The 21796-nt window shown below is 50.2% G+C and overlaps 1 protein-coding gene across 1 annotated transcript in view; it reads left to right on the top strand.

Annotated features, from left to right (window-relative positions):
- CAPN8 (calpain 8) overlaps positions 1-21546 on the top strand; it is a 68364-nt gene extending 46818 nt beyond the window's left edge. Inside the window, exons 12-21 of the mRNA XM_087424395.1 lie at positions 1553-1801; positions 3252-3288; positions 7057-7125; positions 9812-9869; positions 11388-11452; positions 14326-14394; positions 14821-14899; positions 15287-15403; positions 16310-16368; positions 17360-21546. Coding sequence (XP_087280521.1) covers positions 1553-1801; positions 3252-3288; positions 7057-7125; positions 9812-9869; positions 11388-11452; positions 14326-14394; positions 14821-14899; positions 15287-15403; positions 16310-16368; positions 17360-17383 — 826 coding nt within the window. The 3' untranslated portion in view covers positions 17384-21546. The remainder of the gene's footprint in view (positions 1-1552; positions 1802-3251; positions 3289-7056; positions 7126-9811; positions 9870-11387; positions 11453-14325; positions 14395-14820; positions 14900-15286; positions 15404-16309; positions 16369-17359) is intronic.
- Positions 21547-21796: the final 250 nt, after the last annotated feature.

The following is a 21796-nucleotide window of genomic DNA, read 5'->3' as shown; positions in this document are numbered from 1 at the left end:
CCTGCGGGGCTTGTTAAAGCACAGATGGCTGGGCCCCACCCCTAGAGCTTCCGATTCTGTAGGTCTGGAGTGGGGCCTGAGAATCAGCTTTTCTAACAAGTTCCCCAGGGATGCTCCTGCTGATCCTGGGCCCTCACTTTGAGGGCCACCCTCAGTTAAACCTGCTTGACCCCCATCCTGTCACTCCTAGCTGGGCCATCCAAGGGCAGAGGTGAGGGCCAGGGGCTGGTGGCACATGCCTGTTTGGAGTCCCTGGTGGGACAGAAGGGACCCAGCTCTTGCCTCGGTGTCCTCCAGTTCCCACCCTGGCCTCCCAAACAGGTCTTCTCTATCTGTCCCTCACGGGGTTCTTGCTAGAACTCAGTTTGCCCCTTTCCCAGCCCATCCCAAATTAGAGTCTGCTTCCCCACCTCAACTCCGGAGTCCTTTCTCCCTCTGGCTCTGCCTCTTCTGCGTGCTGTCATCAGGGAGGGCGAGAATGACACTTAGCCCCCTAGCACTTAGACCTCGACCATGGCCTTGCTGGCCATGCCCTAGCATCCTCCTGCCCAGAGGATAAACATTTTCAGGGGGAATCCCAAAGGCTGTGGCTGCCCTGGTAGCCAGGTCAGCCGGAGCTGGCTGGGGAATCCCTGTGGAGTCCTGACCAGGGCAGTGGGGGCAGGTGGCCCTGCCTTCCTCCCGTGCTTAGCAGACCTGTGATCCAAAGAGGTTCTGGTGACTGTGAATGGATGCTGTCCACTCTGGGGTGGGCATTCTGGCTCCAAGTCACACAGAAGTCACAGCCCTTACAGCTTGTCAGTGCCTGCCCTCTATCACAGGCATTCTGATTAAGATTGGTCATAAAGATACAGTGCTACGGGAGGCTTAATTACAGCAATAATAACATTGGCACCCATGTTTTCGAAGCACTCTGCAGGCACTAATTAGCCCATGTCACACGCTCACAACCTCCCTCGCCCTCCTACAAACAGGTGGGCAATGGGAAGCATCTTCTCCTCTCCGAGGAGAGCCTCGGCCCTGAGGGAGGCCTGGCTGCCGTCACCCCCTCTGTCTGCCTCCTTGGCCCCCAGCCTGACGGCCCTGGTCACCTTGCAGAGCAATTTTCCCTGAGAGGCCAAGGTAAGCAGCCCTTCTGGCTGCTTTTGATGAGGACCAGGGTTTAAGCTCACTTCTCCGGCCACAGGCCTGTACTGGGGCTTTCAATGCCACACGCCCGGGTACAGCCTCAGAATAAGAGTCTGTTGGATTCATTGAGCGGGGGATTCATGAGGACAAATGTCCAGAGAGAAGCTGAGCACACTCAGAGACCCTGCTGTTCAGCCCTTCATTTAATCCAGAAGAGGACAAGGAGTCTGGCCAAGGTCGCATAGTCAAGGTCATTGCCACAAACAGGGCCTGGCACCCAGAAGGTGCTCTAAATACACTCCATGATTGACACGTGGTGCGGTCATGACAGAATCCAAGGCCTCCTGATCCTTAGCCCAGTGTTAAAAATCAACACTTCCTCAATCAGCACGATAAAACCAAACTCCTTGGCCCCATCTGCCAGGATTTCAGGAGAAATGACCCGATGTTGCTTTGTGCAGCTGGAGAGTCACACGGACGTGCACCTGGGCCGGGACTTCTTCATGGGCCACCAGCCCTCGGCCCGCTCCAGCACCTATGTCAACCTGCGGGAGGTCTCCAGCCGCGTCCGGCTCCCCCCGGGGCAGTACCTGGTGGTGCCGTCCACCTTCGAGCCCTTCAAGGACGGCGACTTCTGCCTGAGGGTGTTCTCAGAGAAGAAGGCCAAGGCCCTGTGCGTGTCCTTTCCCTCCATGGAGGTGGTGGGGGGTCGGAGTGTCAGGGCTGGGGCCCCGTCCCTGTGTGTGACCCACCCCGGTCCCAGCTGATGCTTCCCAGAAGAAACTTGTAAAACACCACAGGTCCCAGGGTCCTTCACTGGGTGTCCCCTCCTGCCCCCTCTACTTTGGTCTACAGGACACTGGGGGAGTTTTTTTTTTTTTTTAAAAAGGTCAAGGCTGGAGAGAAGGGACACCAGTGACAGCCTGGTTGGAGGGTTCTCCTCCCAGTGGGGCTAGACCTGTGAGGCCCGGAGAGTAGGGTCCAGATGAGATGAGGGCACCACCTCCTCCCCTAAGACACACACACACACACCCCCCACAAATACAAATACCACACATACATACACCACACATACATACACCACACCACACACACCACACACACCCCACATGCAAACACAAACACACACCACACCACACACGCACACAAACTACCACACAAACGCCACAGTACATACCACAAACACATACCACACACACATATACACACAAACACCGTACATACACATACCATACACATTTACAACACATACACACACACCACACAGTCCACACACACATAAACGCCACACATACATACCACAAACACATACCACACAAGCACACACAAAAGCCACACATATACACCACAAACACATCCCACACACACACACACATGCCACAATACATACCACAAACACACACCACATGCACACACACATACACACATACTGCACACACATACACCACATACACACCCCCACACACACAAACACCACACATACACACATGACACATAGTAGACACAGACACAAATAACACACATACCTATATGCCATACACATACACACCACATACACACCCACACCACACAGTACACACACTTGCCACACACACAGTCACCACACATACACACACAGAACACACTCAGTACGCATATACCGCATACACACCACACATACCATACACGCCATACACACACACACAATACACCACATACCAGTACATGTATGCACGCACACAAGGGCTATGGCTTGCTGGCTCATTCCCCAGAGGCTGTTTCAACAGAGAGTCACATAGCTGGGTTCTCAGGGGAGGAGAAGAGTGGTAACTGAGGCAAGGTGGGGAGAGAATTCTCCAGAAGAGTGATCCACCAGGGTGAACATTCTAGACTTCATGAAGAGCAAACTGAATATGGCAGCTCTCGTCTCTGGTGAAAAACTCAGGGTGGGGTGGGCATTGCGGAGGAGAAGGGGAAGGATCCTGGTAGAAGATTCAGTTTATATACTTTGGTGCTGGTAGGAACTGAAGGTCTGGGTAGGAAGCCAATCCCTCAGAAAGGTCAAGAACTTCCTAAAAGACCCTAGCCATGAGCTGTACTTTTTACTTACTCATATTTGGTTTATTTCTTTCTTTGTGTTTCAGGGAAATGGGGGATGTGGTAGCTGGAAACCCACATGAGGTATGCAATCTTTTAGTATGCCAAGCTCTGGCACTGTTGCATAGCAGTCATTCGAGGTTTCTTATTGATTTATGAGTTCTTTATATATTAAGGATGAGAACTTTTTATTCATCAGGACCACAACTTTTCCAGGCCCTGGCTCTTCCTGATGAAGATGAGACAGAAGCAGCACTGGGACCCAGGCTTTGTAACACATCCCTACCCGTTGGGGGAATCTTATCGTCCCCCTATCTGGTCAGCTGGACCCTCAGATACAGCACTCCCTGTGTTCTTGTGCAGGATAGAGAAGGCGATGGGAGAAAGAGATCCAGTATCCTGCTCTTAGATAGACCTCTAGTCTTTTAGAGGATGAATAATGGTATGAAAAAGATGAAGGAAAGCTCATGCCAGGAATGGATCTAAACCCGTGCGTGTGTAGTCTGTGGGTGCTAGAGTGAGCACCTAGTCTGGGAGGGCTCCATGGAGGAGGTGAGTTCAGAGTAGACTTTGGAGGAATTTGAACTGTGGATTTACCTTCCTCTCTCCCTTAACCCCTCCTTTGTGTCCTCAATCTGCTGTCCTCTTCCTCAGATGATGTGCGTGGAGGCAGCATGTTGAGAGTGTGGCTGCTCCATGAGGGTACTGTCTGGGGGCCACACTGTGTCTATGGCCTGTGGGCACTCGCCAGGGGTGGGACAGGGCTATCTTCATGGGGGCACAGGACCAGCTTTCACCACTCCATTCCATCCATCCAAACGGATTGGGGTGTCTCTGCAGAAGCCACACAGAACACCCCACAGCTGCTGAGTTTGTCTTTGGCTGAATGGGAGATGGGGCAGACGTTCTATTATTTGGCATATAACAAATTTGTAAGCTCGTATTTCTACAGAGGCATGAGAAGCTGCCAAATACAGATCCATCTTGCCCTGGGGGGTTATGTCATGAGTTTCTTAGGAAATGCGTGCCCCCACTGTCTGTTCTTCCTCCTTCCAGCTAGTCCCTGAACTGAGCTGGGTGCACAGTGGTCAAGCCAGAGGTCAATAGGGGCCCCCCTCGAGTCAGCTGAGGTATCAGGCACCAGAGGCCCTTTCTGTGCTTGTGGATCTTGGTGATCTCGCTGCCCCCAGAGGACTTACCTGTCACAGTGGCATCTCTTACTATCATGCAGATGTGTTAGAAAGGCCAGTGTGCCAGTGTAGAGGGTATGCATCTGGGCCCACTATTCAATTTTCTTTTGATTTCCACTAAACTGAGTTAAAATTGACTCTAAGTCCACATTGTACCAGGTTGGTGGGCGTTCAATCTTGGTCATTGTGGGGGCTCCCCAGCATCTCCCACAGTCTGGGATTTTCTGAAGCACCAAAACAACAGGAAATCTCATCTGGCCATGAGTCCACCCTGGTCTCCCTTGAGATGCCCACCGTCTCAGGTCACAGGTTCTGTGCCAGGGCAGCTCTTGGGCTTCTGCATTAAGTCTGGGGCCTGGAATCTTTGGTGAATGAGGAGCTCCCAGGCCTAGGGTCCAGCCTTCCCTTCTGAGGTCCCCAGAGCAAGGCTGTGGAGCCATACAGGGAGCCATGTGGTATCCCAGGGCCCTGGACTTCCAACATCTTGGTCTCAGGTAAACTCGGTCTTTTCTCTGGAGGGCACAACTCACCCAACACACACACACACACACACACACACACCAGATAACGTCTTCAGAGGACTCAGGACTTTATAGGAGACAAGAAGAGCTGTTGCCTTCAAGAACTTCTACTTTCCTCCCTCCAGAAACCTCCAACTCATGGACAGTCAGACGTTCAAAGGGCCTGACTGCCTGCTTGGACTGGGGGAGGGAAAAAATACGGGTTGGGCAAACACACTCCTGGAATTTAGATGTGTTCACTTTGAGCAGGGTTGTAAAGATGTTGTCAACACATAATATAATAACAGTAAAATAGTTCCTTGCTTCTGCCACGCTGCCTTACCATTTACAAAGTATTTTCACATGTATTCTCTCAGGACAGCAGATAATTCCACTACAGTAAGTTCCTTGAGTGCAAGGACCATGTCTCATTCACCAGTGCATCTCAGACACAGATACAGAACAGTTCCCAACGTGTGCTGGACATCTAGCAAATCTGTTTTTGAATGAACGAGCAAGCTGTGAAGTGCCCTATACACCGTCATATAAATGCATCTTTGTCCTTCCTGGGTAGCCACAAATTCCCTTGTGTGCAATGATACCCCCATGGTAAAGTGCCTGCCATGTACCAGTATGTGCCCAGATCCATTTATTGGGTTTTTTTGGTGTGCAATTTCATACTTTTTTCCCCAGAATAATACGGTATTACTCCATGTCCAGAATTTATGGATCTCCCACTAGATTTCGGTGTATAGTATATTGTAGCACATGAACAATATAATGTTTTTATTCTGCAAAACCACTTTAGAATCAGATATGTGTGATGAGAAGTGTTTATCATTTTTTCTTCTAAAAAGTTTAGAGGTATTGTTGGATTTGCTCATCATATTGTGTAAACAGTATGACAGGCATTAATGTCACCATGTTAGGGGATAATAGATGAGGGGACAGAGCCCTGGAGAGGTTGGGTTGTAGAAGGATGCTGAGGGTATCTACTCTGGGTGTCATACCGGTGGGTGGTGGAGAAGTGCGTGGGCTTCAAAAACTAGAAGTGCTGGTTTGAATCCTGGCTCCACCATTTACTAGCTGTGTGATTGTGGTCTGTTACATAACACTTTTAAGGCTCAGTTTGTCCATCTGTGAAATGTAGACAGCAATGAGACTGACCTCATAGAGTGGTCATGAGTATTAAACAAAATAATCTATGTAGAGTACCTGACAGGTAGTAAGTACTCAGCAGAGGTAAGCACCGTTACTACAGTTATTACTCTCATTAGTACATAAGGCCATATTGGGTCTTTCGGACTTTCTGAGTGATAGTTTTGGAGGAAATTGACCTGGCTTTCTGGAACTCTTTGAGACATCTTGGAAGCTTGTGACTTTTCCCATTTTGTCTGGTGGTGACACTGGGGAAGTCATTCTATTTTGGAAAGAGCCCATTGTCATATCAGAAAGTCTCTGGACAGAGTCATTCATATAATGATTTGTAATTTTTAAAGGACTTTGACACGCATTAGCACTCATTTGATTCTCAACATGACCCCATGTAACAGGCCTAGTTAATTTAATATTAGAGTTGAGGAAATGGATGTTCAGAGCCCTGAGATGGAATCCAGTAAATGGCCGATGTGGTATTTGCATTCTGGTGTTCTGGCTCCTAGTTTGGTGTTTCCGCTAGGCTGTGATCTTAACTACTTTTTAATCTATGCAATTTCAGAATCTGATGAAAGCTAAGAAAATACCTATCAACACTACTCGAAATTTTCAGGCAATTTCTGGAGTTCATAGACCCACTGAAGGTCATCGGTGAATCCCTTAGGAGCCCACAGACCCAGACTGAGATTCTCTGTTGTCACTGTTTCTGCTGGTCTCTGGAAGTGATTCAGGGTTGAAACCAGAAATTCAGGGTGGGTGGGGATCACTTCCCCATATCACTCAGAGGGGAAGCCCTTAGACCCTGCCCCGCATCCTTGCTACCGTGAGCTCCTTGGGGCCAGGACCTTGGCTCCCTCCTGTTTACCACCACCTGCCCCCACCTAGCCAATGCCTGGCGCATGATAGGGGCGCAATAGATATAATGAATGACCGAAGGAATTTTAAACCTTCACCTTGCATTCTCCGCAGTGATTCCCATCTTACTTTGCAATTGTCCTGTCTTTTAGCCACATCCCAGTGAGGTGGATCAAGACGATGGCCAGTTCAAGAGCCTGTTTGAGAAGCTTGCAGAGAAGGTGAGTGGAGGGCAGATACGAGCTTCCAGACGGGCAGGAGAGTGTTCAAGAATGCTCTGGTCCTTTAGTCTTTATTCCCCTGAGTCTCTGTGAGTAAAGACGGTGAGGCCTCAGGGTCCCCCAGCTTCTGTCTGTTGCCACCTCCTGCTGTCTGCACTGCTGGGGAGAGTAACCATGGTCCTCAGGGCACTTTTCTTGCTGCCTTGACTGACTCTTGAGAAAATAGAAAATCTGAATCTCCAGGGCCTGCCAGAAGCCTTTCTGTTTGTAAACTGGCCCTGTCAGATCAGGGCCCTGCCTAAAAATGTGGGGAGGCAAAACTTCCCTAAGTCAATATCCTTCAGAGGGGGAGGAATCGCCCAGCGCAGTGGAAGATGGCTCAGTTAACCTGGCCTGGGGTTGGTGCTGTGTGTCTGGCTGCCTCACCTGCCCTCAGGGAGACCACCAGCGTCTGGCCTGTGGAATTCAAGCTTGGCCCCGGTGCCAGCACCACTTGGGCCCATGGAGCCAGAAAAAGAAGCCCCTTGTGCCAACTGCTCCTTCTCTCCCCCTCCCGCTGACTTGGGTTTATTGTGGTTTCAGTTCTGTGGGGCCATAGGTCAGAGCAGACTCAGGACTCCAGATGTCCCAACTGGCCCATAAATACAATGAATGTGCTGCTCTTTGAAGGATAATAAGGTGTGTCACAGGGCCTTGGAAGGTGTCAGTCACCTTGAGCTGCTGTAACCAAGTACCACAGTCTGGGTGGCTTATAAACCACAGCATTTATTTCTCAAAGTTCTGGAGTCTGGAAGTTGGAGATCGGGGTGCTGGCATGGTCGGGTTCTGGTGAGGACCCTCTTCTAAGTTGCAGACTGCTGACTTCTTGCTGTGTCCTCACCTGGTGGAAAGAGGGTGGGCGAGCTCTCTGGGGTCCCTTTTATAACGGCACTAATCCCATTCCTGAGGGCTCCCCCCTCGTCACCTAATCACCTTCCAAAGGCCCCACCGTCTAATACCATCACATTGCAGGTTAGGTTTCAACATATGAATTTTGGGGGCCCAAACGTTCAGTCCATGACAGAAGGAGAAAAATAATGCTCTCCAGGCTCCAGCGAAGCTCAGAACCGCTTCTTGGACTTAAGGATGGAAGAGAAGAAAATACATCAGAATCCTGTGCAGAAAAGAAAATCTAGGAACATAGTCCCTTTGCATAGCAGTTAATGAAACCTTTGCAAAAATGAGTCAATATATATTTTAGATGGATGCTCAGACCAGTATTTTTACTAACAAAACCTTGTTGCCTTAGCTGCCAAGGGGCCATATTTTATTAAGAACATCAAGACTGATAAAAAAAAATAAACGCTTATATTTGTATAGTTCTTCACTACCTTATCTTACTTTTCTCTCCTGCTGTGAGGGGCAATATCGGTCACTCTCCCTGCTCTGCTGGTGAGAGGTCGGGCACAGAGAGGTTAAGGAGCTGGCTGGGGCACAAGGCCTCGTGAGGGACAGGCCAAGGTCTGAACATCTCCACATCCCATTTCTTTCCTGGCAGGCTGATGGGGGCGATATTCTTGGCCCAGAGGCTTTTCTGAGGGTCCCCGGGTCTTATTATTGGGACTGACTATTCTGTGCCAGAATGAGGCTGGCTGCCCTCACAGGAGACGCTGCTCTGTGCAACTATATTGCTTGTTTCCAGTAGTACAGCCTCGGCCTGGCTGGTGGAGGATCGGGGCGGTGGGATCGCCCTGGGTACAAATGATAAAACCACACTGCTCAAGGGGAGGTGACTTGGCTAAGGTCACACGGTGAGTAAGGGGCGGAGTCATGATTGGCACCCAGATCTCAGTCCAGTGCCCCTTCTCTGTGCCTCATTTGTCACCCTGCCTGAGGTCTGTCCTCTAGCTGCGAGTTAAGGGACGAATCATCTTCTGGCTCAGTGTTTATCCCAAATGCACATGGGAAATCCTTTTCCCCTCAACCTCTGCTCCCAGTTTGAGATGGGCTACTGCGTGAAAAAACTGGCTGTGAAAACCCTATGAATAGCAGCAGAGCATTGTCTGATATAGTGTGGAAGGGGAGAGATGGTCCGAAAAGAGCAGGCAGGGTTCCACTCTCCAGACATGGGGTCACCAGGAGTCGGAATCTAATAAACTGTGTGTGAAATAGCAGCTCCCATAGGCACAGTGGGAAAAGTGGGCCCTTTGGGGGTAAGACTGTCTTAGGTTTCAAATCCCAACTCTGTCACTTGATAGCATGAACCCCAAGCAATTATATGACATGGAAATGACAAATTACATCGTGTATGTATATGGTGTTGAACAGTTTACAAAACCACAGCTTCCTCAACTCTAAAATGGGTGGAGAGTTGTTTGGAGGATTGGAGGACATTCCATGTCGGGTGTGTGGCCCATCAAGGCTAGCTGCCATTATTGCTACTCGCCACACTTTGTTCTCCGAGCTCAAGAAAGGCAGCAAGCCCCTGGTGTGGCAGCCTTCTGCTACGGGTGTACTGCGCTCAGCCCATTAATGCGCTCTTCCCACCAGGCTGTGGCGGACCCCAGAGAAACTGAGAACTGGAGTTTTTAAAGATGTCACAGCCTTTTAAAACCAGAGTCGGTGGACCTGGTGTCTGACTCTACATTAATGTCTTGAAATGCTTGTCAGGGTCTGACACGACTTGCATCTGGGTTCCTCTCTCTAGGATTCTGAGATCAGTGCCAATGAACTCAAGACGGTTCTGAATGAGGTGTTTTCCAAACGTAAGTTCTTCTTTGTGGCTTTTCAGAAAGTCCGTGGGAGCCTAAGAGAGATGCTAGGTTAGGGGTGAGGGTGGGGGCAGGCATGGGCCAGGAGCACCGCAGATGGGGAACAGGGGCCTTTGGCCTCTGACTCCTGATTCCCCTGATTCCAGGCTGAGAGAGTGTCCAGCAGGAGGAGAGGCTGGAGGGGAGGGGGTGCTGGGGGTGCCTATGCTGGGACCCTGGGGGCAGGAGTCTTGAGTCCTGGGAGGAAGGAAGCTGGGCTGAGCGGCTTAAGTGAAGTTTTCCCACAAAATTAATAACGTTGATGCCGTGGAAAGCTGCAGAGGGAAGCTCTTGCTCTGAAGCGCATCCCTGGGGAGGGAGGTGGAGGGATGGTTCTGACTGTCCTAGACCACGCTCAGTTCCCTATCTGCAGACTTTAGCGAGCCCTGGGGGCTGTCAGAGGGTCAAACTGCACCCAGGAGGGAAGGCTTGCTCCTCCGTCTGAACCCCAGCCCCACGGGAGCTGACACGGAGCCGGTCTTGTTGGGCCCCAGGATGACCAGGTGAAGTCTTCCAGCTGGTTGAGTGACGGGCATGTTCACCCACTGCAGCAGGACAGGGTGTGAGAATGCAGACATGGGCGAGGCCGAGTGTGGGCCCTCCCGGAGACGGCTCCCCGGGGCTCAGAGCCCAGGCCCTGGCTCTCATGGCCCTCCCACCCTCTGCTCCAGCTCTTTTCACTACATCACAGGCATCTCCCTGGAGCTGCAGCCGTCCCTGGCCTCCAGCTCACCTTGCCCACACCTGCGAGCCAAGGCAGGAAGGAGCCAAACACCCTGCGGCCCTCGCCACTTCTCTCGGCTCTTTCTCAGCGAAGGCAGGAGCTATGGATAACAGCTGCTCTTTGAGAGGCTGTGTGTTGTAATTAACAGTGCAGGCTATGGAGCCAGGAGGCCTGCATCTAAATCCAGCTCTGCCCCCTACTGGTCGTGTGATCTTGAGCAAATTAACCTCTCTGGGCCTCAGTTTCTTTATCCATAAAATGGGGATAATGATAATATCTACATAGAAGTCCAGTGCTTAGAACAATACCTAGCCAATAAAAAGTCAGCTGTTTTATTAAGAACTTACCATATACCAAGCACTGTGCTAAGAATGTCACTTACGTTATCTCATTTTATCCCCAATCCGTCTTTGGGGCAGATGTTATTATTGTTCTTATTCCCCCTTGCTGGAAGAGGAAAGCAAAGCTCAGAGAGATTAGTTTGCTGAAGTCCCGTGACTTGTGAGTAGCAAAGCTGAGGTTCAGACACTGAACCCCGATGCCGGTGCCCTCCCGTACCACATCCCAGGGTGCGAGGGGACTCAGGGGCCTCTGCCAAGGAGCCTGCCACCGTACCCTCCCCTTTGTGTGGAGACCACCTTTGGCTCCGCACTCTGGCTGGTGGCTCTGGTGGCCTACGACCACGGAGATTATTTCCCCTGTCTTCAAATGATCCTGAGTCCTACCCCCTTTGCTGTTTAAATGTTTAGGAACGGACATAAAATTCGACGGATTCGACATCAACACTTGCAGGGAGATGATCAGCCTGATGGATGTATCCTTTAAATGTCACATTATTTTGACTTTTTTCCTATTTTTAACGACTCCTCAGCCTTTCCCAGTGAGAAGGGAGGGAGGGGTGGAAACAGGGAGGGAAAGTGGCATTTAGTGAGCACGTGTCAGGGGTCCCGCTTGAGTTTTAAAGATAAATATGTCTTCTCATTTTTGCTTCGCAATAAGCTTGAGATTATCTCCGTTTTACAGGTGAAGAAACTAAGGTGCATAGTGTTTAAGGGACTTGTTTAAAAATCTTTTAATTCAGAGACAGCAAATATGTGGCATTTGTGCCCCCCGTCCACTCACAACATTCCTCTGTTTAGGCTCCATGCCCACCCCCCTCCCTCTCCTCCCACCCCTGCCTCTCCCCCACCCCCTCCCTGCTTCTACCCTCCCCCCCATTCCCTCCCCATCCCTGTCTGGTCTTTGTCTCCGAGTCTTGACACAGCCCTCCGACAGCCACTACCAAGAGTTTAGAATTATCACAAGAGACATAAACCTATTTGTTGTCTCTGACCCAATTTAACTCTCACTCTATATTGAAGAATGCGGAAGAGTTTTCGGGAGGCCTGGAGAGGGTTAGGGCATTTCGAGTGGAAGGAACAGCTTACATGAAGGCACAGAGGGAGAGTGGTGGGGCATCACTTCCTTCAGTCTTCGCCTCGCTTGGGTCCAGGTTACCCTCTCCATGGTGCTGATGGAGAAGATGATTTCTTTATATCTTGGAGCCTTGGAGGGTTCTCCTCAGTTCTTAGCGCCTCATCCATGGTGCGATCTGATGACCTCTGGGGCGGGAGGAATGCCTTTTTTGGCACGGTGGTCATGCAGAGGGGTCCTGGATAGCCAGCGCACGTGTGCTGAGCTCCGCTGGGGTTATCAGCGGTGGAGGGATGCTGCTGTACTTGTGGTCTCAGAGCTTCAGATGCTGGGGCTCTTCGGCCCAGTGTCCTTCTGTGACGTCTGCGTGATTAACAATTTAATTCACAGGCACAGAGAACTGTCACTTTGCTGCAAATAGTTCCTTGATTTCTGGATTGTTCTTCTCAAACTTGCCTGTAGATTCAATTTAGATTTGAGAGTGGCCTTGTAGTCACCCTATCATTGTTCCCAGTGGTATTTGCATCTCTCATGGCTCCAAGAGCACTGTGACTCTTGTTCTTCAGGAGAGTCTGTTCCAGTTTGGATGGTACGGGCAGTGGCTCTGAACCAGGGTATGCAGCAGGCCCATGCATGGAGACTTGTAAAAATAACGACCCTATTGAGATATAATTCACATACCATACAATGTACCTGTTTACTGTACTCACAGAGTTGTGCAAAGATCACCACCCATTTTAGAGCATTTCATCACCTCAAAAAAGAAACTCTGTACCCATATTAGCACTCACTCCCCTTTGCCACTCAACTCCCCCAAACCCCCTGCCCTACAAACATTTTCTGTCTCTCTAGTTTGCCTATTCTGGAGATTTCACCTAAATGGAATCATATAACCTGTGGTCCTTTGAGACTGGATTCTTTCATTTAGCAGGATATTTTAAGGACTATGGCATGTATCGGTACTTCATCGTCCATGGAGTTTTAAAAATACAGTTGCCTGAGTCTTACTCCTGGAAATGCTGATTCAGTAGGTCTGGAACCAGGCCTGGGTTTCTGCAGGCAGTTCCGTCTGGAGTTGAGAACCACTGGTGTTCTGGGACAAAGGCTTTGGAACCGAGGGAATGCCAAGTTTTGGCTCCCCCACTTATTATCGCATATAAATTTGGAGAACTTACTAAATGATCTGAACCTCAGTTTCTTCTCCTGGAAAATGGAATAACAATGCATAGCTCCTATGGCTGTTGTGAGGATGAAATGAGATAGAAATATACAAAGTGCCTAAACCCAGAGCATTAGGTACCTTTGCAGACCACTATTGTGAGATATGTGGGTTGAATTATTAGGGAGGGTTTGAAGGCTCTGGTGCCTTCAACACTCAGCCTGGATCATAGACATAAGAGCACAGACTTTCTCAACGGGTGAGGTTTACGCTCTTGGGTGTGAACACGACTTTTCATTTGGCTAGTTGAAGGAGGTGGGACTGATGGTCTGTTTCAGAATTTTAATGTCCGTGCTGTGACACGCTGGTGTTTATTGATTACTTGTGATTGCCGAGAAAAGAGTAGAGTTTCAGAGAGACTTAACTTCGTGAGGGTAGAGACAGTTCAAAACCAAATCCTATTGTGCAGCCCATTGCTTAGTAAACATTTGTAGAGTAATGTAAGCTGGACACAGAGAATTCCACAAAACCCTCTGCCTGTGTTGGTTAAGTAGTGGCCTCTGGGTCAGCTGTGCTCCTGCGTCCCCGTGTCCTGGGAATCAGTGTCGGGAAGCTTGGACCTCCCTTTGAGGCACGCTGACAAACCCACGCAGACTGTTATGGCTGAGAATCCCAATCCTGTGTTCCGATGATTTTTCTGATAACATTTTGACATTCTAAACAACTACTCATTTTGATTATCAATCACAGAAATTTAAACCTGGAAGACAATTTACAGATCATATAGCCTAACCCTCTCAAAAACCCGGGATGTCTAGGGTGTTAGATGCCAATTAATGATATTTCGAGGAGGGCTTTAGGCTCATGACTTGCCCTTTGTTCCTAGCTCTGCGCCTGACCTCAAAGAAGGGCCTTCGTGAGTGTTTGACTCTTTCATCTTTATTTGAATTTGTTTCCCACCAACTCTTCCCACCATGACCCCCAGGAGCCCGCTTACTGTAGGCATGGATGTTCACTGAGGCCTTAGGACTCTCATTGGGCGAGGTCACAAGAGAAAGAAATCCATAAGGCATGTAGAATTTTGGCTTGATCATGTTGGCCTTTAACATGCCTGGAACAATGGGACAGGCACCTTGGGACCAGTGGAATTCAAGATGCTCTGGTTGAAGATTCAGAAGTATCTGGTAACTCATCTCTCCCTCTTGGGCTTCCTCTGGGCTCTGGTCCCTCTCCTCTGTTCTGTTTCTAGCCCCTCACCCTCCCTGACACTCATTCCTAGACTATTTCATGCTCTAGTCTGACCGGATCCTTAATCATGGTCAAAACCAGCACAAAGCCTGGACACATTCTTCAGGAAGGACTAAGAAGGCAATGAGAGATGTTCATGCCAATCTTTCACCAGAAGCCCTAATGTTCAGAGGGCAAGGGGGCCAACACTGGCCCTCAGCCCAAGCTCTTATCTTTGTTCTGGAACTTCTTGGGAGGAGTCAGTGAGGTCCCTTCTTGAGGGCATCCCTGACCTTCTGAGAAAGTGATGGGGTGGAGGCAGATGGGTTCTAGCAGGGGCCACAAATGACTGTTTTCTACCTGGAATTTCTCTCCTGCTTTAGGAGATCTATCGGGAAACTGATGATAAGCACCTGGGGACCATCGATGCCCATGAGATGAGGACAGCCCTCAAGAAAGCAGGTGAGGACACATCTTGAAGACAAGGTCTTGGGACTCAGATGTGCCCATTTTAAACAGTTATTCTTATGAGGATAATGATCATCAGTGGTAGTTATCTTGTGTTGGAAATCAGTGTGACAACAAAGATTTGTTGAGCACCTTTTCCCTCCAGGAATGTGATGTGCAGCTGAGTTAGTGTTGGAGCTGCAGGCATGACTTAGGAGCAGGGAGGAGGCTAGTTTTGATGAGAATTATCTAAAAGGAGACCGATTGGATGACCAGACCCTTCTGGCATCCCTTGGAGGGGGCAGAGTCAGGCCCGGCCCCTGCACTGTCAGCTCCTGAGTCCCACTGGTGACAGTGCCGAGCCCTCCACCCCCCTGTGACCCAGGTCCCCTCTGCCCGCAGGTTTCACCCTCAACAATCAGGTGCAGCAGACCATCGCCCTGCGGTATGCATGCAGCAAACTCGGCATCGACTTCGACGGCTTCGTTGCTTGTATGATCCGCCTGGAGACCCTCTTCAGTGAGTCGCTCTCCCCTTCAACCCCGTCTCATTTCTCCTGAGGTGCAGGGAGTGGCAGGGGGGCCGGGCCAGGAGGCAGGACCGACAGTGCCTTTGGGTGGCCAGGGAGTCAAAGAAACCACGGACAGGACTCTGTCAGTGTGGCACCCTTGGGGGAGGGGAAATAAAGGTGAAGGTCCTGAGGACGTCCAAGCTGGCCACTCCAAGCTCGGAGGCTGCCTTTTCTTGGAGACTTAAAAAGCTACCATGCAGATGGCTGTGCAGTCACTAGGCCAAAGTGAATGAGACCCAGTAACGGCCCTTAAATGGCTTTTACTGTCAATTCACATCCATGCCTCCGTGGGGATCATGTTGAGAGCATGTGTCACCTCCCAGGGAGGGGATAGGGGTCCACCTCTGGAAGGCAATAGGTTCTCCTGCCCCCTGGGGTCTGGGGCTCATGCTGAGACGTCCTATTAAGGGAGAGCGTTTTCTTTCCCCTGGGGGGTGGGAGGGGTCGGTTCTAACGGGAAAGGGTCAGCCAGCCAGAGATGAAGCTAAGGGGCTGGACGCCCCATAAATGGAGCAACTACCATCTGTGCCACAACCCCCACCACCTCCACTCCTGTTAAAAGAATTGCAAGTTTCTAGAGCTTCTGAGGATGGAGATGACAAAAGACCATCTCTGCTCACAAGTAGAAGTTTGTCCATTTGGGCAGGGGGAAGTCTGCTGCCAAAGAACCTCGCCCCGGGCACTGGATCTAGAGGGAGATTTTCAGGGTCCCCACAGCTAGGTAGCGGATGGGGGGATGGTGCAGGGGAAGGGGGAGGGTACCCTGTGGGGATGGGTGGACAGAGGCAGCTCCCTGATTATTCCAAAGTCCAGCAACATCCCTATCTAATTTCATTCCTTCTCGGGCGTTCTAGAACTGTTCAGGCTTCTGGACAAGGACCAGAGTGGCACTGTCCAGCTCTCTCTGGCTGAGGTAAATGGCTTGAGTTTTGAGGAACTGCTTGCTGATGGTACTTTGGAATTCTTGGATGGTACTGGGGCTGAGTGGTGTTTAATCGTATTGACCTGTCTTATTTCCATGAGCATACAACACATGCTCTGTGGCAGGTATTGTGGGGAGGAATGGGATTGTCCTGCACTTTTTTAAAACATTTTTATTTATTTATTATTATTATTAACATTTTAAAGTTAGAGCTACAGCTCCATTTCAAATCGTTTCAAGGATACAAGCTCTTATTAACTGGGGTGGAATTGTGGGTGGTGGGTACAATTTAAAGTGTCTGACTTCTAGGACCAGATGTCGTAGATTGACAGGTGGAAAGACATCAGAAACAAAAAGTTAAATTGCAACAAGGTAGAATGAGGATGCAAAGTAAATGGGTGTTCTACCGCATAATGTCAGACAACACCACAGCACTGCCCCTGTGGGGGGCCGCAGCCCCGTACAGCTGAGGCCTTTGCTGGCCTGTGGGGACGCGGGTGGGGGATGTCCCTAGGGTCCAGGCCGGGAGGGAGGCATTGCCCTCCACCTGCTTCTGAGGCATCAGAACTAGAGGACCGGGTTATTCCTGGCCCTGCCAAGTTGTCTGGACACAGCCACTTTCTTTTCTTCTCTAACATGTGAATGTCGTTGAGCCTCCTAGGGAAACCTTTCATAGAAGCATATCTGTGGATGCCTCCAGACATCTGGACAATCGTGTTGAACTTGAAATTGAGTATGTGTATATACACACACCTATTTTTGGAAATCCCTCTTGGGTCTAAGCTTTTCCTAAGTCACATATCTATAGTGGTCTGGCTTAGGGGTTAGTGACTTAGTTAAGGGCTTCCTCTTATTGAGCGAGGCACTTACTGGAGGACAGAGCTAGAACAAGCTCACACCCACGAGAGGCAGGAGAAGTCTCTGGCAAAGTGCCTCCAGCTCCCGGAGGAGCGGTGAGCTCACTGGTGTCCTTCTTTTGCAGTGGCTGTGCTGTGTGTTGGTCTGACCCAGGGTTTTGGACCTCAGTGATGCTCCCTGCCAGCATGCCTGCCTCTTTTCTCCCCGTCTTTACAGATTTGTGAACATTTATCCTTGAATGGCATTCATTGGTTATTCATATCTTCCTTGTCTGTCATTGTTCCCTGAGATCCTGGCCTGTCCCCCTGGAGCAGTCTGGGGAGCCCTGGGTCTCTTTCAGCAGCACTGCACGTGAATGAAAGGGACAGAAATCAATTAAAGATGTGGCCCAAATGGTTTCTGCCTTTCTCTAGTGATATGCAATGAGGGAGCGCCCTGGGCTTTTCATGTTTTAAGGAAGAAGATGCTCTTGGGAAATGACACGGCCCAAAGCTGAGGAAAGATGGAAAATGTGGGTGAGTTTCTTGGAGGAGAGGCTGCAGATCAAGCTGCCTCTGGGGCCCCCTTCAGCCCTCCCGAGGAAGGCTGCAGGGATGGGCTGCGGGAGAACAGGCCTCTCTTCCTCACTTTGCAGACTGGAGAGGTTGCCGTACTGCGCATGTCAGCATCTTTGAGTCTAGAGGTAAATTCTTGTGGAGCGGAATTCTTATCTGGCGAATAGCTAGAGGGGACATGCACTTCTGGTCAGTTTTGCTCACAGCTGTGCACAGGGATCTTAGTTGTTGGTAAGAAAATAGATGCCACAGCCTAGCGTCCTAATGGGTAGATGGGGACAGAGCGGGTCCTTACACGTGGATTTTGGAAATGAGGTATAAAGGAGGATGGATGTCCTAGTCAGTTTGAGCTGCTACAACAAACGCCATAGACTGGGTGGCTTATAAACAAGAGACATTGATTTCTCACAGTTCTGGAGGCTGGAAGTCCAAGATCAGGGTGCCAGCAGGGTCGGTTTCTGGTAAGACCCTCTTTCAGGTCGCAGACTCCTCGATGTGTCCTCTTATGGAGAGCAGAGAGAGGAAGCGAGCTCTCTCGTGACTCTTACAAGGGCACTAATCCCATCATGAGGGCTCCACGCTGATGACCTCACCTAACCCTAAAGACCTCCAAACACCTTCACATGGGGCTGCGGTAGGGCAACATATGATTTGGAGGGGACACAAACGTTCAGTCCACACCAGAACTACCGGAGAGAAGATACACATACACCCCTGGGCCTCTGTATTAGTCTGATTAAAGATTAACTTTTGACTTTCAGAGGTAGAGCTACCCTGTAGCTCTAGGGTAGAGCTCTACCCTGTTCCAGAAGTAGAGCTAGGTGAACGGTCCTTATAGGAGAACAACTCATAAGTATGGCAACACACTGGTCAACTTTAATGCTGCCTTCGATTCTCCCAAGGCCCACCAGGGTAGAGGGGGCAGGCCCTTAACCGAAGGGGAGGTAAAGCTCTGGGACTCACCCCTCGGGGGGACCTCTGATGGAACCACTGCAGGGAGAGTTCAGTCCATTTGATGGTGGAGAAGGAGGAATATTTTTTTGGGCAGCCTGTGGGTCCCAGAAGAAAAGGGGTCTTTCCTTGTCCAGTTGGATGTATGAGGGAGCTTCCATCAGCAGGACTCAACAGGTGTACATCCAGCCACCCTCAGGCCGCCTGGAGAGACCACCCAGCCGCCCCTATGGGCCCAGCTGGTGTCAGTCCGACACTCATCGACCGGATACAAGTCTCCACCCCATCCTTTAAAAATAAAGTGCTACAAACCAATTCTCCCTTACTTTTCAAATATAGCATAGCTGCCTAAATTTCAAGTGCTGTGTTATAATCAACTTGCAACAGGTAGTTTTATTTTCAAGGCCCTTGGGCTTCAACAACCTTAGGGGATAGTCTGGTAACCCAAAAAATACAGTCTCATTAACAGAACAGCATTTGCTTTGGGGGTCTCGAGTCCCAGGTAAGGGTTGTCCTGGGGACTCCTTACCAGTACAACCTGTGAGGCAGGTTAAGGGTCCCAATGCTACATAGTTTCTCTCAAACACCTTAGAGTTTGCTTTATGCTCCTTTCTCTCCCCCAACCTCTCCCCCATTAGGGCAATGGAAGGTGTTGCTTTCTGGTGTGGCTTCTTCATTGCTCCTAGGGGAGATGTGGCTGCATCTCAGGAGAAATTAGTCCCTGCTGGAATTTGGGGCTCCTCAGCATGGACTCCCCAGGAAGGCTCCCAGCATCCTGCGCTCTCCCCTCCAGAGCCCTCTCCACTCTTTGTTGCACGAACATGTCTCATGTCTTCCCTGTTCCAACTGGATAGTCTGTGAATGCAGAGTGTTGTCCTAGCACCCCCAGAGCCTAGAACAGTGCCTGGCACAGAGTGGGCACTCCATGAATGAAAACTACACCCTTTCCTTTGCAAATGAGGAGGCTCTGTAGAGCAAGCACCTCACTTTGTCTTCCTGGGAGAGAGGATGGGTTTGCATAAATGCTCACAGCATTTATGGCAGCGGAAGCCCCCAGTGGGGGGCGACTGCTGATATGTGGATGCCTTAAAGCCGGCCTCTGTAGGGTGCGCAGGGCTGGGGAGCTGGGGAGAAGATATGGTGCCTACAGGGTCCCCTGCTGAGTGGCTCCCTCCCGGCCCCTCGCCAACCCCCACAGTGCCAGAGCAGCACCAGCTGTTGCTCCAGTGGGCCAACTCCCGTGTCAGCGGGTCTTTGATCTGTGCCGAGAATCCCGTGGGAGCTCTCGGGTTCCCCACCTTCTGGAAGGAGAATAGAGCAGCTCCGTGGGAAGCTCAAGTCAGTCTGGAGAGACAGCTGTGGGGGTCTGGGTCGCCCTGCCTCTGCTGCACTCCGGTCCTCCCTGGCCTGCAGAGCAGGGTCACTTTACCTCTTAAAGGCAACTTAGTGAATGTCAGGAAACATGCCACCACGCAGTCCCCAGACTCCACTGAGACCTCGGGAACAGGGAAGCTGACATTTGGGTGGGAGGTGGTTAGGGGGTATGGAACATTCTGGGTAATTCCCCACCAGCAAGGCCATCTCCTGCACATCCCTTTTCCTGCAAGAGCTCAGAGTCATGGATTAGCTTTCTCCTCACATCCACCTGCCCAGGCAGAGCTTTTCGTCATTGCGCACAATCGCAGAAGCAGCTTTGAGCAGGGCTGGGGGAATCCAGCAGACAGCCCTTCCACAGGCAGAAGGGGGCTCTTCCCACCAAGGTCCTGAGAACATCGGGCGGCTCAGCAGCCCGGATCTGCTGGGTTATGCGTTCTGCTCATCACAACTGGCAGAGGCTCCTGGCCCCCCCCCGGGTGGTCTCGCTCTGCCTCTTTGCCCCCCCTCTAATGCCAGCTGCTCCTCTGAGTTGGGGCAGCTGGTCCACAGAACAAAGTCTTCCTTTCCTGGGTCAGCTGTGCCCTCTCTGCCTGACTAGGCTGACTTCTTTCTTCTCACTTCAAGCTTCAAGCTGCCTCGCCTCTCAGACGTCCAGCATCTTTTCAGAGTTAGAGGGTCAAGTTTCCTGCCAGTCCCCATTCTGTTATTGCTTCTGACTCTGGCTCCAGGACCCTGCCATTCCACCATACCCCAGCCCACTGGGTCTCTGCTCTTCTCCCACGGGGGAGCCCAGTCCCTGATGACAATCTCCCTTCATACATTAGCCCTTCCCTTTGATTTATGGGCTAGGTTGACCACAGATGGGTTGACATAATTGACAGTGGACGACCAAGACGCCCACCGACCTCTCCTTACACTTCAGAAAAGACTGCATCAGCAAGGACCTTATCTGCCACCTTTTCTCTGCTCTCAGTCCCATGTTATGGATGGTGTGACTATGGAGGCCATCTGTATGGTACAACAAGATGGAGAGAAGCGTCCTGGACATCACCTGCCTTCTACCCTGTTGGATGTGCAACATGCCATGTCCAAGCTTCGGTCTTTGGAAAGGATGGCATTAGTCACTTACTAGGGGCAGCTGCGTGGAGAAGGAGGGCCCACTAATGGGGAAAAGGGTGACAATTTGGAGTTTGCAAGTTGTAAAGTCAGGTGTTGGCTCCTTACAATTTTAAGAGGCCTGTGCTTGGTCCAGCAGTGACGTGTAGGAGAACTTTACAGGGGGTGGAAATAAGGCAGGGGACATTGTCCTGGCCACCAAGTTACTGACAGTCTTGTGAAGGCTGATGATGCTTCTCCAGGCACCTGTTGTACTCTGGAGCAGAGCCAGGGGTGCAGCACATGGGGAGACCCTGCCATTCACCTCCATCTGTGCAACTTTGTTTTTTCGTTTTGAAAAAATTTTATTATTTATATTTACATTTTTGTATTTTATAAGTTTATTTCTAATAAAATTATTTTATTATAATTTATTATTAGGTTATATATAAATTTATTTACACATTTATACATTATGGATATTTATATAAATCTAGTATAAATAAAAGTAAAAGAACTATATGCTGAGCCCCATATATTATCAATTAGATTGAACAATTTTAAATATTTTACTGTATCTGTTT

This window comes from Ceratotherium simum, chromosome 36, assembly GCF_057802395.1.
Source record: "Ceratotherium simum simum isolate JZ-2026a chromosome 36, ASM5780239v1, whole genome shotgun sequence".
NCBI classification, from domain to species: domain Eukaryota; kingdom Metazoa; phylum Chordata; class Mammalia; order Perissodactyla; family Rhinocerotidae; genus Ceratotherium; species Ceratotherium simum.
This window is presented reverse-complemented; position numbering and strand designations above follow the sequence as displayed.